Raw genomic sequence first — 15,765 nt, 5'->3', positions numbered from 1 at the left:
CTATCCACCTGCCCTAATCACTTCAAGACCAGGTACCAGACTACTAGGGACAGTCCCTATACCCCAGAGCCCACTGAAATTATTCAAACCAGCCAATTCTGAACCTGCTTCCTCTGCTTCACCCATTCCTTCCCACAGAAACCACAATACAGACTCTTGCTTATGTTTTCCCCTTGCTCCTTCTGCCTCCTTAACCAACCCTGGTGCTTCCCTGAGTGGCCTTGTATGACGTGGCATGCCTCCTCCTCTTGGGAGTTGTGAGTAACAGCCTTTTCGATGGCAGTTGTTCCCATCTGCTGGCCTTACCATACCTGAATTATAATAAAACCTGCATTTTAAAACACCTCCAGTTCCCCATCTGGAAAATGGAGCCCATATCACAGACGTGAGTGTATAAGGATTACCCAAAGTTTATAAAAACATCTAGCATGGTACTTTGCAAATAGCAGATACTTAATAAATTATTGCTGTTATCAACAGGGCACAATTTATTATTTGAAACAAGGTCATTCTTATAAACATTTCATAATTCTGAGATCATAGCTAGAACAGTAAATGCTTAGTTTATGCGTTTCCAATTCTCTTTGATTACAGAACCCCACTGTAAAAGATCTTATTGGCTTTGGTCTTCAAGTAGCCAAAGGCATGAAATATCTTGCAAGCAAAAAGTTTGTCCACAGAGACTTGGCTGCAAGAAACTGTATGTAAGTATAGGAATCTCTGTGCCTGCAGTCCAAATTAAGTGACAAGGAGAAATCTGTTTTCCACTGTTCAAAGCTAGAGAGGATGTTTTCTCTACTCATGCAAAAGTCCTTTATTTCCGTTACAGTTTTAAATCGATATGTAAGCACTGGGGATGTAGGCGGGGCTTTCAGGCTTTATCAAACAGAATTTAAAAGGAATTCTCCAGAGGGGGTCTTAAACAGCTGTTGTGTGCTCTTGCTTTTCTTTTTCCTTCCCACCCATAGCCCCCAGTGTTGTGGTTTCACACTGCATTAGTGTTTGGGAGGGAGAATTTGATCTTCAGCATTTTACACTGAAAAGGAGAGGGCTGGTAACACAAATACCAACATATTGTAACCTCCCAAGAGTGGATTTGAAGTCAGCCTGCAGAAACCCTACCAAAAATGGTATTTGGGAATGAATATACAAAGAACTTTATTTGTGTCTGGCTGCCTGGGCTGTATAATACAACAGTCAACAGTTTGTAGTTGATTTGTGCTTTCCCTTACATGGCACTGATTCATGGCCCATGGTATGTATGAATGAAAGAACTGTGCTATTAATTTCCTACCTTGGTTTTGGTCAATGTAACAACATAAAAGCCAGCTTAAACAAAAGATACATAGCCTCAGAAGAAATTGATTTTTGTTGAACCTTGCTGTTTTCCTAGATGCTTTATTACTATGTATCGGTTTTCTCTATTACCTCACTGGCAGAACATAAGAGTTGTACATAATAGCCTAGCCCACTGAGAAAGAAAAAGTAAAATAACAGTCCCCTCTCATATCTCCCCCATAAAACTAAGTATTGCTAATAAGCTGGCAAGTGAAAATTAGTGATTGCTTTGGGTAGTCAGTTGGCATACTCGATTTAGCATCCAAGGAAAGCTGGGAGGGTGGCCAATTTTACTACTTCTCCAGATCTACATGAAAGCAAAAAAGATTTTCTTATGCCACATCATTTATAATCTCTTTCCTTGGTCTGTTGAATTTAAAATGTAAATGTCAAGCATTTTTATTCAAGAATTCCATTGTAATTTAGTGTTAGTCAATACAGGCCAGATGAAGCCCTCCCTTCAGAAGTTATGGATTTCAAATACTGATGTCCCTTATTCTAATCTTTAGAGATTCAGCATCACTGTAAATTATTCTATTTCAGCCAACAGTAATAATTTTTGTTCTTTCTGTAGGCTGGATGAAAAATTCACTGTCAAAGTTGCTGATTTTGGCCTTGCCAGAGACGTGTATGATAAGGAATACTATAGCGTACACAACAAAACAGGTGCAAAACTGCCGGTGAAGTGGATGGCTTTAGAAAGCCTGCAAACTCAGAAATTTACCACCAAGTCAGATGTGGTAACGTATTGATCACCCCAACCTCCTCTTTTACTTTCATACCTAACTCTTTTAGTAGTTTTATGGGAACTTAATTTTTTATTAATTAATTTATTTATTTCTATTTTTGGCTGCGTTGGGTCTTCGTTGCTGCGCGCGGGCTTTCTCTAGTTGCGGTGAGCAGGGGCCGCTCTTCGGCGTGGTGCATGGGCCTCTCATTGCGGTGGCTTCTCTTGTCGCGGAGCATGGGCTCTAGGCACGCGGACTTCAGTAGTTGTGGCATGTGGGCTCAGTAGTTGTGGTGCAGGGGCTTAGTTGCTCCGCGGCATGTGGGATCTTCCCGGGCCAGGGCTCGAGCATGTTTCCCCTGCATTGGCAGGGGGATTCTTAACCACCGTGCCACCAGGGAAGTCCCAGGAAGTTAATTTAAAAAAAAAAAAAAAAAAAAAAAAAACCTTCAGCACCACTAATTTCAGTTTTCTTCAGAAGTAAAAACAGACTTGACTGTCTAACAGGTACCCATAGTATGTTTTCATAAGTTCATTCATTTATTCGGAAACATTTGTCCAGAAGAATAGCATGTTAAGTCCTTGGGAAGCCCAGAGCTGAACCAGGTATGAACCCTGTCCTCCAGGAGCTTTTGCTCAGCAGGAATGGGCAGGCATGTACGTCACTAGCTCACACAAAGTAGACTGGGATTAGTCCAGCCACTCACAGCTCAAGGGCAGAAGAAGCTGTAACTGAGGCACGTCTAGCAGTGTGGGCCTAGCTAGAAAAGTGCCCTCCTTTATCTGCAATGGTCATCCTCCTGTCACAGAACAAGCTTCTAAAGGCGTGCACCTGAGCTATGAGGGTAGGCAAGACCGTGGGCAGACTCACCTGGGCAGCCAAATCTACCACACTGCCCTTTCACCTGGTGGAGGAGGAGGTGCTTGAAATGGGCCTTAAAGGAGGATGGAATGGACAATGAAATAAAAAATGCCAATCCAGGTGAGGCAAAGGGGCAGGAAAGTATACAAATCTGTAAAGTTCTAAGGAAACAGTAAGCAGCGGTGATTCAGCAAAAATAGAAGACGCAAAGGGAACTTATGAGAATAAATTGAGAAAAATATTTTCATAGTGGGTCATAGAGATCCTTGGAAAGCAAACTAAGGAGTCTGGAATTTATTCTCTGGCCATGTGGAAACATTAAAGTGAATCAGATTACACTACAGCCTTTCTTCATTCTGTAAGATGTTTTGAGAGGAGTAGATGCAGGAAGACAAAGTGAGAGGTAGAATTTGAAATAATATAGAAATTGTAAGAACAGAAAAGAGTTGGAAGGAAAGGCATCTCAGAGGTAGAATCAACAATATTTAGCAAGAAATTGATGAAAGTCAAAGCTGAGCAAAGTTATATACTGGTGCAATTACAAATATGTGAAGCAGAGGAGCAAAAGCCGGTTTAGGAGGAAAAATACCAATTGAGCCTTGAACATATTGAGTTTGACTTGGGAGTAGGACATACAGGCAGAAGGGTCTGTCAGGCCGTTGGAAATGTGAATCTGCAGCTTGTACAAACTCTTTAGTTGTCTTAGTCAACTAGGGATGCCATAACAAAATATTATAGACTGGGTGGCTTAAACAATGGACATTTATTTTTTGCAGTTCTAGAGGCTAAAAGTGGGAAATCAGGGTGCCAGTGTGGTCAGCTTCCGGTGAGGAAAACACATGGCCACCTTTTCACTGTGCCTCATGCTAGGGAGAGAGCAAGAGTAAGCTCTCTGGTGTCTGTTCTTGTAAGGGCACTGACCCCATCCTCATGACCTCATCTAAACCTAATTATCTCCCAAAGGCTCCACCTCCAAATACCATCACAATGGGAGTTAGAGTTTGAATATATGAATTTGGAAAGGGGGGGCACAGTTCAGTCCATAGCAGAGGTCAAGGCTGGAAATAGGCTTTTGAAAGTCCAAATACAATTATTCAGAGGAACCTACATACATGAAGTGAGGGAGAAAAGCAGAGAGGAGGGAGACCCAGAGGAAGAGAAAGTTTCAAGAAGTAATGGGATATGGTCAGCAGGGTCCACTGCTACTCAGTGCACAAGAAGGGTCTTGGAAGCTGAATGACCTAAGTGATTTGGTCTAGAGTGTGCTGAGGAGCCTGGTGGTGGATGGAATATTCTATTTGCCTTTGATAAGTCAAGAGGACTGTGATATGTGGAGTTAAACTGTTAATGTCTCAGTCCTTGAGGATAACAACTGAAAACGGGAAAAGTGTTAACTGGTGACATCAGCAAACAAGGTAGGGAGAAAATAACGGTAACGGAGGACATAGATTGCAAAAGAGAAAGGGTTGGCAGCTCTTAAGATATAACAGGGGACCGGGATCTGAGTGCAGTGTTAGGAGGCGAGAAGTCATCTGCCTCCTCCCTGTGAGTCAGCAAGAAAGAGAGGTGTGGCCTCTATTGGTAAGAATTTCAAAGACGTTGTGGTCTTTAAGTGAAAGCAGAGTTTCAGTTCCCGAGGAAGTGGGGGAGTCATTAGAGAATAAGTTGAGGGTGACTGGGAGTCTGTTTTCAATGAACAGGTGTATCACAGGACAAGGTGGAGGAATGGGACTTCAGGGTGGATAAGATTGGTAAGAGGATGTGATGGCCCACGCTAGAGCTTAATGCCTGGGATTCTGATCCTAAAAGACTCTGAAAAAGATGAAAAAAGCAGGTGCAAGAGAGGTAGGCTTGAGGACATATTAATGATGGTGGCAAGTGAAGGCATTAGGTAGGGAGAATTAACTCATCCTCAAAGAACATACATTTCATCCAGACTTGACTACTGGTAAGAACCAGAACCAGCTCTTACAACTCAATAAGAAGACAAAATAACCCATTTTTTAAAAATAGGCAAAAGATTTGCATAGATATTTACCACGGAGATGTATGAAGAGCTAGCTAATAAGCACATGAAAACATATGCCCACACAAAGACTTGCACATGAATGCTCACAGTAGTGTTATTCATAATAGCCAAAAACCAGGAGCAATTTTAATGTCCATCAACTGGCGAATGGGTATATAAAACATGGTATATCTATACAACAGAATAATACTATTCAGTAACGTAGAGGAACCACTGATGCATGCTACAACATGGATAAACCTCAGAAACATTATATCAAGTTAAAGAAGGCAGACCCAAAATATTACACGTTGAATGATTCCATTTATGTGAAATTTCTAGAAAGAGGCAAAAGATTGAGACAGAAAACAGATCAGCGGTTGCCTGGGGCTGAGGGTGGGAGCGAAGACTGACTACCAGCAGGCATGAGGGAAGTTTCTGGGGTGTTGGAATTGATCTAAAACTGTATTGTGATGATAGCTGCACAACTATATAAATTTACTAAACATCATCGACTGTACACTTACAGTTGGCAAATTTTATGATATATAAATCATACCTCAGCAAAGTTATTAAAACAAAACAAGCCTGATGAAATTTTGGATGCTCAAGGCAAGAGTTGGGATTCTGAGCTTCTTGACAGCCCTGTACACACACTACTATCTCCACAAAAATACACGCATACTGCAGGGAGGTTAGCACTTCTTATAGAACAACTGTCACTCAGATACTTGACTAGAAATTTACACAGGCTTCTACTATAGATACGAAGTGCTATGTCTTTCTCCCTCTTATTGAAAGACACTATACTGTACTACATAAAGGGTGAACCTGAGTAATCCATACACTGCTGCTTTGGAAAATGGTTATTGATTGCATGGATAAATTTGCATAAAGTTTCATTTCCAGAACAGCACAATCTTTTGAATGTTGACATGGAACATTTCCAAAAGCATGTAATAAACCATATGTATGTTGAGACCTACAAGCAAAAACTTGCCTGTTTGTAGAAAGGTCTACTGTCTCGCAAATGCCCAGATGGAGTTCAGCTAAAGTCTGAATACTCTTGAAGCCCTTTTCAACAAAATTGGAGTGTCTCTATATGTGCAGTTATTCATACCCAGTATTGCACAGTGTCTCACACTTAGTACAAATGCTTCCATTAAAGTCAATACTGACTTCTCAGTTGTTCAACCAACTGGCTTTTTCATCCTGCTTCACCATTCTGCAGCATTTAATATCGTCAACTACTCCTCCCTTCCTGAAATTTCCTCCTTCTTTGGTTTCGGGGGACACTGTACCATCTTGTTTTCCTCCTGCTTTTAGCCTGTGTTTTCTTTACCTTGACAGCTTCTCTTTCTTCTCTCACAGCCTTACACACAACTCTCCCCCAGGATTTTGGTCCCCAGGTGTCAGCCTCTCTCAACGATTTCAACCATTCCCATCAAGGGTCCCCTTTGAACCTCTCTTCCTAGATATTTTCATTAGCAACACAAATTTACCATGTTCAAATTCTTTCCTGCCAACTGTCAATGCCTCACTTCTTTATTTCTATTAATGGTATCACCATTGTGCAATATACCAATTCTTCACCCTTTTTATTGTGCAGTCTTTAAGTTTTAAAGATTGCATACAGTTGTATATTCACCACCACCACAACCAGGATATGAAACAGTTCCATCATCCCGGAAAATTTCCTGTGCCTCTTTGTATTCAACCCCTGCCCTAACGCTGAGACCTAGAAACCACCGGTCTGTTTTCTGTCTGTATAGTTTTACCTTTTCTAGAATGTCATATAAATGGAATCATACAATAAATATGAGTCTGTCTCCTTCACGTAGCATAATGCGTTTGAGAGGTATCAGTAGTATCAATGTATCAGTAGTTATTCCTTTTTTTATTGTGGCAAAAACATAAAATTGACCATCTTAACCATTTTTAAGGTACAGTACAGTAATGTTAACTATATGCATATTGCTGTGCAACTGATCTCTAGAACTTCATCTTGCAAAACTGAAACTCTGTATCCACTGAACAACTCCCCATTTCCCCCTCCCCCCAGCCTCTCTGGCAACCACCATTCTACTTTATGTTTCTAACAGTTTGACTACTTTAGATACCTCATTATAAGTGAAATCATATAGTATTTGTGTTTTTGTAACTGGTTTATTTCACTTAGTTTAACGTCCTCAAGGTTCATCCATGTTGTAGCATATGACAGGATTTCCTTTTTTAAGGCTAAATAATACTCCATTGTATGTATATACCACATTTTCTTCATCCATTTATCTGTCAATGGACATTCAGATTGCTTCTGTCTCTTGGCTACTATGAATAATGTTGCTATGAACATGGGTGTGCAAATATCTTTTCTAGATACTGATTTAATTTCCTCTGAATATATATACCCAGAAGTAGGCTTGCTGGATCATATGGTAATTTTATTTTTAATTTTTTGAATACTCTTTTCCATAGCAGAATAATTCACTCCTTTTTATTCCTAAGTAGTATTCCATTGTGCAGATGTCCCACGTTGTTTATCCATTCACTGCTTGAAGGACATTTGAGTTCTTTGCTGTTTTAGGCAATTGCTTATACGTAATTATAACTGCTGTAACATTTACTTAAAGGTTTTCGTGTGAACATAATTTTTTTTTTTTTTTGAGTAGATATCTAGAAGTAAGATTACTGGGTTGTAAGTTAAGTGTATGTTTAACTTTATGAGAAGCTGCCAACTGTTCCACAGTGCCAGTATCATTTTATATCCCTAACAATAATATATAAGAGTTCTAGTTGTTCAGCATCCTCACCAGCATTTGCCATTTTCAGTTTGTGGGATTTTAGCCATTCTAATAGATTGTAGTGGTGTCTAATTTTCTTTTTAATCTGTATTTCCCAAATAACTAATGATGTTAAACATCTCTTCACGTGCTTATTTGCCATCCTTATTCTACCTTTTGTGAAACGTCTACTCAGGTCTTTTCCCCATTTTTTAAGTTTCAGAATTTATTTTCTGGTGTTTTTTTTTTTTTTTTTAATTATTTATTTATTTTATTTATGGCTGTGTTGGGTCTTCATTTCTGTGCGAGGGCTTTCTCTAGTTGTGGCAAGCGGGGGCCACTCTTCATCGCGGTGCGCGGGCCTCTCACTACCGTGGCCTCCCCTGTTGCGGAGCACAGGCTCCAGACGCGCAGGCTCAGTAGTTGTGGCTCACGGGCCTAGTCGCTCCGTGGCATGTGAGATCTTCCCAGGCCAGGGCTCGAACCCGTGTCCCCTGCATTGGCAGGCAGATTCTCAACCACTGCGCCACCAGGGAAGCCCTCTGGTGTTTTTTAAATTGGGTTGTTTGTTATTTTACTGTTGAGTTGAGAGTTCTTTATATATTCTGGATACAGGTACATGTTATCAGATATTTGTTTTTACCAATATATTTTTCTAGTCTTTGGCTTGCCTTTTCATTTTTTTAATGGTATCTTTCAAAGAGAAGAAGTTTTAAATTTTATTGAAAATGTTATCAATTTACCAGTTGTTAAATTTTATCAATTTATCCTTTTTTTTTTTTAAATCAGTCATCAATTTTATACACATCAGTGTATACATGTCAATCCCAATCGCCCAATTCAGCACACCACCATCCCCACCCCACCGCAGTTTTCCCCCCTTGGTGTCCATACGTTTGTTCTCTACATCTGTGTCTCAACTTCTGCCCTGCAAACCGGTTCATCTGTACCATTTTTCTAGGTTCCACATACATGCATTAATATATGATATTTGTTTTTCTCTTTCTGACTTACTTCACTCTGTATGACAGTCTCTAGATCCATCCACGTCTCAACAAATGACTCAATTTATCCATTTGTTTAATCAATTGTGCTTTTTTATAAATTGTGTTGTATTTCAATTTACCTACTCTCGAATGCTCAAATTTGGCTGTGTCTATTCCTTGATTGCCTCAGCAGTGTGCCTTTCTATCACTTTTTATAGCTTATAACAATCTCTCACCTCTAATAACTGCTTTGAGCATCACCTTTGATAAAGTGAGGCAGAGATTCTTCAGGTGAGCTCACTGCTGGTGCTCAGATATTCAGAAAGACTTGACCGTTCACACAATAAGCAAGAACGGCAGCGCTCTCCTGCCTTGAAGCTTAAACTGACTTGTTTCCATCATTCTTTTTTTTTCCTCTTTTTTGATTAATTTTTATTGGAGTATAGTTGCTTTACAATGTTGTGTCCATCTTTCTTAACGCACAGGTATTGTACACCACCTTCTGCCTTTGTCTCTCTCTCCCCCTCCCTCTCCCGGCCCCCATCAGCCTCTCTCTTCTTGGTCAGCATCATTCTCCTCCTTCACTGCTCCTCCCCCCACCAGCCTGGCAGTCCAAGCTGTTATGGGGAGTTTGGAATGCAGACTGTTCGTGGAAACTGCCTCCCTCTCACCTCTTCTGTCCCATGATTCCTCCAACACTCCTCTGATACCCAGTTATTGTCCAAGCCCTATCATTCCTTATAAACTTATCCAGCTCTTTCTCCTTTTTTGCAAGTTTGCCTCCAGACATCCTATAGCTTAGGCTGTTTGTTAGGGAAACCTGATCACACACAAGTTATCAGCCTCTCAGAACTTTGGTTTCTTTATCCTTAAAACATCTACAAAACTGATTACATTACAGGGTTATTATAAAGATTAAATAAGACAATCTTTTTTTTTTAAAGGGCATGACACCCACCCATGTGTCATTCGATGACACGTACTCTTTCCCACCACTCTAATTCAGGAGTTCAGTCTCATAAGGTTCTGTGTTGCCAGTAAGCAGTAGCAGCCCTCACCTACTCCTGTTCAGAAACCTCCTAACTGGTCTCCATATTGTGGATAGGCTTCCCCTATTTGTCTAAAGCAGAGTGTTTACAGATGCAATCTCCTGGAGCTCGACCCCAGTCACATCCCATCGATTTCAGTTTAACCCACGTTCAACATTCAAAGACATGGTCCCCTTTCAACCTTATCTATCCGTCGTCCCTTCATCTACTCCACACATCAAGCAGAGTGACCTGTTGTCCTTATGGTTCAAAAAAACACACGACTTCTCTTACCCCTGGGCCCACTCCCTCCATCCAGAACACTCTTTCTGCCCTTACAATACACGTATCTATTTAACATATTCTCCCTGTTCCTCAAGACCCGCTATACTGTCACTTTCCTCCTAAAGCCTTTCTCAGTACCCCACTCTTATCCCTTTGCCTTTTCACAACATTTGTACCTCTTTTCTATAATTGCTCTGTATCACAGTTATTAGATCTTATTGTTCTACATGACAGTTAATTGCATAATACTCTTAACCCTGTTAAATCAGCCTTGGGGCCTATCCAGTAACTTGAACAGTGACCTACTTGTGCATCATCAAGGGTCAGTAGATACTTGTTAAATTGATTTAAATTCTAATGCAAATTCTGGAACTTGAAGGTTAACACAATGAAGTTGTCAGAAGTGACTCATAAGATTTTTAGGCATTGAAAACTTTGACTTTGAAGGGCAAAGTTATCTAGTGCCCACCTGGGAAGGAGTTTGTTTTCTCTATTTGGATCAAGGAAGTCAGTGACCTTAAAGGGTTCTCGCACTCGGGCAAAGGGAAAAAGTCATTAATGGAGATTTGTACTGGCAACCACAGTGTCTACCTGGTTTCTTTCTTTCAGAAACACAAGCTTTATTCTCCTTCTTGCTGAGTATTACGAGCTACACTTGCTTCTCAATGTTATGTTTTCCTGCTCTGCATGTCTGATCTGTATTCTCTTTGCCCTCCGAGCTTCTTTTTTCTCAGTGCCTCATTCCTGCCCCCATGTGCTTCTTGGTCTGTGAGTGTCCTGGAAGTGTTGCTAGGGGAGAACTGATTTCCTGGGTCCTCGGTGACCCACACAGGCTGACTTACTCTCATTGTGTCATTCTCACCTTGGCACACGTCCAGGGCGAGATAATATGTATGACCTGATCTATTCCAAGGAGACTGCTCTAAATCAAGGAATTGCATACTTAGTGAAGTTTAGTAGACCAAGCAAGACCCAAGAGTCAAGAACTCTTAAATGTTTATCCCTGTGTGAATTCAGATTTATTGGGGAATTTTTAGCAAATCAGTCAACCTCTCTGTGTCCTTGTGATCATCCTGTAAAGTACTGTTACAGCTGTTTTATATTAATTTCCTCCTTTAACATTTTCAAAATATATTTTATTGAAATTCATTTTCAGTTGAGAGCCTTGATGCCTAGCAGTTTTATTACTTCTGATTTTTAATATGGATTTTTACTTTTACTGACTTAGACCTTCTCTTTTAACATTAACTTTTAGATAAGTTACATTTCTTAAGGAGTATTTACATTCATTTGGAAATCCCACACATTTAAATTTTGGAAGCCTTGTCTTCTTTTTTTTTTACTAATAATCTAAAATTGTAGTGAAGCTATTATAAAAAAGAAGGATAGAAACATTTTAATGCTTTGACCCTATAAGAGAGAACTTGGAAAATGCACTCTACAAACTACTGATGAAATGTTAATCATCATGTGCACTTTGAAAACTTTACATTTACTTGTAATCTAAACTTTATCCAATTCTGGTTTAAACAAGTCATAATTATGTAGCTTACTGATTGCCTTTAAGCAAGATTTTGCCCATAACAGCAATAGTATTGAATACACTAAACCAAGTTTAGTTATGAAGACCTGCTGATCACCTTTCATATTTGTGTGGTCACCCTTCCCTCACCTGGATTCTCCCTTCCCTTGTTTGACCAGTGGTCCTTTGGCGTGCTCCTCTGGGAACTGATGACAAGAGGAGCACCACCTTATCCTGATGTCAACACCTTTGATATCACAGTATATTTGTTGCAAGGCAGAAGGCTCCTACAACCTGAATACTGCCCAGATCCCTTGTAAGTAAGAATTCCAACAGGACCTTCTGTAGCTCTTATGTTCTTTACTTTTACAGAAATACTTGCCTTCAGAGTCCTCACAGCACTGTTTCCTTTCTGAAACAGGTATGAAGTGATGCTGAAATGCTGGCACCCTAAAGCTGAACTGCGCCCATCCTTTTCTGAACTGGTCTCCAGGATATCAGCGATATTCTCTACTTTCATTGGGGAGCACTATGTCCACGTGAACGCTACATACGTGAATGTCAAATGTGTCGCTCCATATCCTTCTCTGTTGTCATCACAAGATAATGGTGATGGCGAGGGGGACACATGATGGATGGAGGCACCTGTACCAGCAGCCCCCTTCTGACAAGCATCACTGAACTGTCCAAACAACAGTCCACACTTTGTCCAATATTTTTTTCACTGCCTGGCCACTGAAAGGCCACCAGGTATTATTTGCTTTTGCCAAAATTGCACTATTATAGGACCTTATATTGTTATTTAAAATGACTGGATTCTACGGAATTTCTCATCTGACAAAGCATCGGAGCCAGAAGCTTGGTCCCACAGGCCAGTGACCAACAGCAATCCTGCAACTGTGATGACGCTCCTGTCACATTCAGGCCAAAACCTGAAAGCTGGGTTGAAATTTTTAAAAATCAGGATCCCACCTGATTTCATATGGGGAACTGAAGCAATGCATTTTGAGGGCTTCTTGATCACATAAAATTCAGAAGAAGTGGTAATGTCCAGGACAGACATGGCAGCCCTGGAACCAGGCCATTCATTTAGAATTAAAGTATTTCAAATAACTTTTATGTGTTGTATGAACAACACATTTTTTTTATTACTGGTGTTGTCATTTGCCCATTAGGTAAACATTCCCTTTTAAATTTTTGTCTACACATTCCTTTTATTGGAGAACTATCCATAGACAACACAGTCAACGTTTCAAAACAGCAAGACGTGAAATGTGTTTATAAATTAGTAGGAATATTTACATATGTACATAGACAACGTTAAGATTTTCATATAATAGCTTAGTCACAGTGAAATATTTGTCATTTAAAAATCAAATGTTTGAGAATGATACCTTTCTGACCTGGATGTGGACATTTACAAGTTTTGTCTGTTTTTTTGTTTTTGTTTTTTTTTAATGATGACTCTGAAAATGAAACAAGTAATTTGTGATGATAAATGTTTTTAAAGGTAACTCAGCATGTTTTTAAAGCAAAATACATCCGACTAAAACTTTATTGGTTCCAATCATGGCTCATAAGTAGAGCCGAGAAAGAATCGATGGACTGGAAATATTAGCCTCTTTCTCAGGTGGCAGCCTTCCACCCCACAAGCAATTGGAGACAATAAAATCAGGAGGAGTCCAGTTTTGCATTAGGACATGTTTTGTGTTAAGCAAAACATATTTTAGGGGAAAAAAAAAAAGGCAACTGAAAGTTCTGGCCATTTCACCTGGATGAACAGTTACTCTGGTCAGGACTTCTGTGATGTTTTGTTCTGTGGGATTTTGTGCTTACTACTGTATAATGCATGTGGCACAGTATACTCTAACTGGTTTTGTCGATGTAAACATTTAAAGTATTATATTTTTATAAAAAGGTTTATTTTTAATGATGTAAAAAGACTTTTGTTAGGCCACAAAAATACTGCACTGTGAACATTTCAGAAAAGGTATGTCGGACTTGGATTAATAACAGCATGGTTTTAAATGACTGTAAATAGTGATAAGGAAATGTACTGACTGCCAGTACACCCCACCCTCATTACATCATCAGGACTTGAAGCCAAGGGTTAACACAGCAAGCTATAAAGAGGGTGTGTTATGCTAAAACCCAATAGCATAGAGTTGGGCTCTTGTTGCGAGAGAGAGTGATTACAACCAAAAGCTCTTTGACAATGGTGGAACTTACCAGAAGACACAAGGAATTGTACTGCAGAGATACTCCAATTCAAATATCACTATTTCAGAAGTGTAAAGAGTAATACTGATTCACAGAATATTGTAAATGATGGATGAGGAAGAAAAAATCCACTCTGCAGAAAGAAATAACTGTCTCCACCGATGTCAAGAGAATGAATACATCGAGAATAGCGCTTATGTAAATCAACCCATCAACAAGACTGCACACCTGTATATATGCTTGAGAAAGCTACAATGTGAAAATCATGTTTGCTATTTATAAACGTGTCCTTAGGTTAATGTGTCTGGACAGATTGTGGGAGTTAAGTGATTCTTTGAAGAATTAGATACTTGTCACTGCCTATACCTGCAGTTGAGCTGAATGGTACTTTGTATGTTAATAGTTGTTGTTCTGATAAATCGTACAATTAAAGTGATGTATCATCTTGTATACTGAGTTGGTTTTTGCTAGTCATGCCTGATTACCTACTCCATTTACATAATGACAGAGGAAGCCTAAGATTGATTTCACCTGACTGTACCAACTCATCCATTTATGAGAGTCTTAGTGAAGTTAATGCATAGACATCTAAAAGAATTTGCATCCTTGAATCTCAGGAAGTCTGTCTCTCTAAGGGTGGTTCCCCCTGCGCTGCTGAATTACCTAACATTTCCCTGACAACCTTTCAACTGCTAGAGCACCTGGCCCCTACTTCAGCTTGATCCTCTTCTCCAGCAAGGTGCATTCTTGGACCAGAAGACATGACAATGGAGCTGCAACCCCACATTTGGCACAGAGATACCTAGTTGGGTGTTGGAGGAGAGAGACCTTCTTACCCCCTTAAAACTACTCTTTTCACCTACACGGGTTCCAACTCTTCAGGTGCCCCCAGGGACTAGAGCAACTACCTTCAGGTTATATCCATGAATATTCTTGTAACGGTAAAGGGATTCAAAGGTGAAATTTCAGTCATCTAAGCTTTGGGGCAGTCTGATTTTTTTTTTAAAAAAAAGGTCCGAGTTTAAACTAGTGCCTACAAAGTATAGTGGGGGCTGATTCTTTAGTGAAAGAGAATTTAATGCCTGTACCCAGTCAAACTCCCTCCCCTCCAAGAGATGCATTTCCATAGGAAGTTCAATCAGACCCTATGCCCAGAAGGACAAGAACTTGTCCTCTTTATATCCCAAGTGTCTGTCACTTTTTTAGCATGTCATCAAACAATGCTCTACTGAAACAGGATTTTCTTGTCTTCAATCACTTTAAGCCACCACAGATACAGAGTTACCTAGGTAGCTCCCATGATGTTTGGTGAATCACTGACATGGAGGGTGGAAGGGAATCTTTCTATGGAGAGAGGGATAAAAAGATGTCCCTTTGCAAAGTTTTGCTTGATGCTCTGTATTTTTAATTACCACAGGATTTTTCACTCCACAGTGTAGGCATCAATTATATTTTTGCTCTCTCTGACCTACACAGGAGATTGCATCCTTAAAGAAATATGGTGAAGGGATACAAAACCTGTACAAGCACATTAAATGTTTAATTGCTGATGTCTTGCACTGTTAATTTACCCAATTTAGTTCAGGAAACAAGTTAACATTATGTAAAAGAAATTAATTAGTATTTAATTTAATTCCACTAATACTTAGTGAGCATCTGCATATGTCAGGCATTGTACTAGGTAATGGGGATTTACAAATAAACAGTCTCTCCCAACCCAAGGAATTTAATTGAAGAGACAAACAATATTACACAGTTAGTGAATATTAGAACTGTGCATTTTCTTAGATCTGTAAACCATCTTGAAGAGGCTTCACAGTTTATAATTGGAATTTTGTAGCTTTGACCCCTTGACCTATTTCTCTCACCCCCTCCTCCCCTTTGGCTACCACCAATCTGTTTTCTGTATCTATGAGCTCTTCTTGTGGGTTTTTTTTGTGGTTTGGTTTTGGGATTTTTTGGGGTTTTTTTTAGAGTCCACATATAAGTGAGATCATATGTCTTTCTTT

At 39.8% G+C, this 15,765-nt stretch overlaps 1 protein-coding gene across 2 annotated transcripts in view; it reads left to right on the top strand.

Moving 5' to 3' along the window:
* Window positions 1–14,186, top strand: part of MET (MET proto-oncogene, receptor tyrosine kinase) — a 126,046-nt gene extending 111,860 nt beyond the window's left edge. The window contains exons 18-21 of one of the 2 annotated variants that reach the window (XM_059933546.1): window positions 595–704; window positions 1,913–2,078; window positions 11,716–11,852; window positions 11,958–14,186. In XM_059933546.1, the coding sequence (XP_059789529.1) occupies window positions 595–704; window positions 1,913–2,078; window positions 11,716–11,852; window positions 11,958–12,168 (624 nt within the window). In that variant the 3' untranslated portion in view covers window positions 12,169–14,186. The remainder of the gene's footprint in view (window positions 1–594; window positions 705–1,912; window positions 2,079–11,715; window positions 11,853–11,957) is intronic. The other variant, XM_059933547.1, reaches the window with a different exon arrangement.
* The last annotated feature ends 1,579 nt before the right edge of the window (window positions 14,187–15,765 follow it).

The sequence above is a fragment of the Balaenoptera ricei genome, chromosome 9, assembly GCF_028023285.1.
Source record: "Balaenoptera ricei isolate mBalRic1 chromosome 9, mBalRic1.hap2, whole genome shotgun sequence".
Classification (NCBI taxonomy): domain Eukaryota; kingdom Metazoa; phylum Chordata; class Mammalia; order Artiodactyla; family Balaenopteridae; genus Balaenoptera; species Balaenoptera ricei.
The sequence above is the reverse complement of the archived record's forward strand: the minus strand, read 5'-3'. Positions and strand labels throughout refer to the sequence as shown.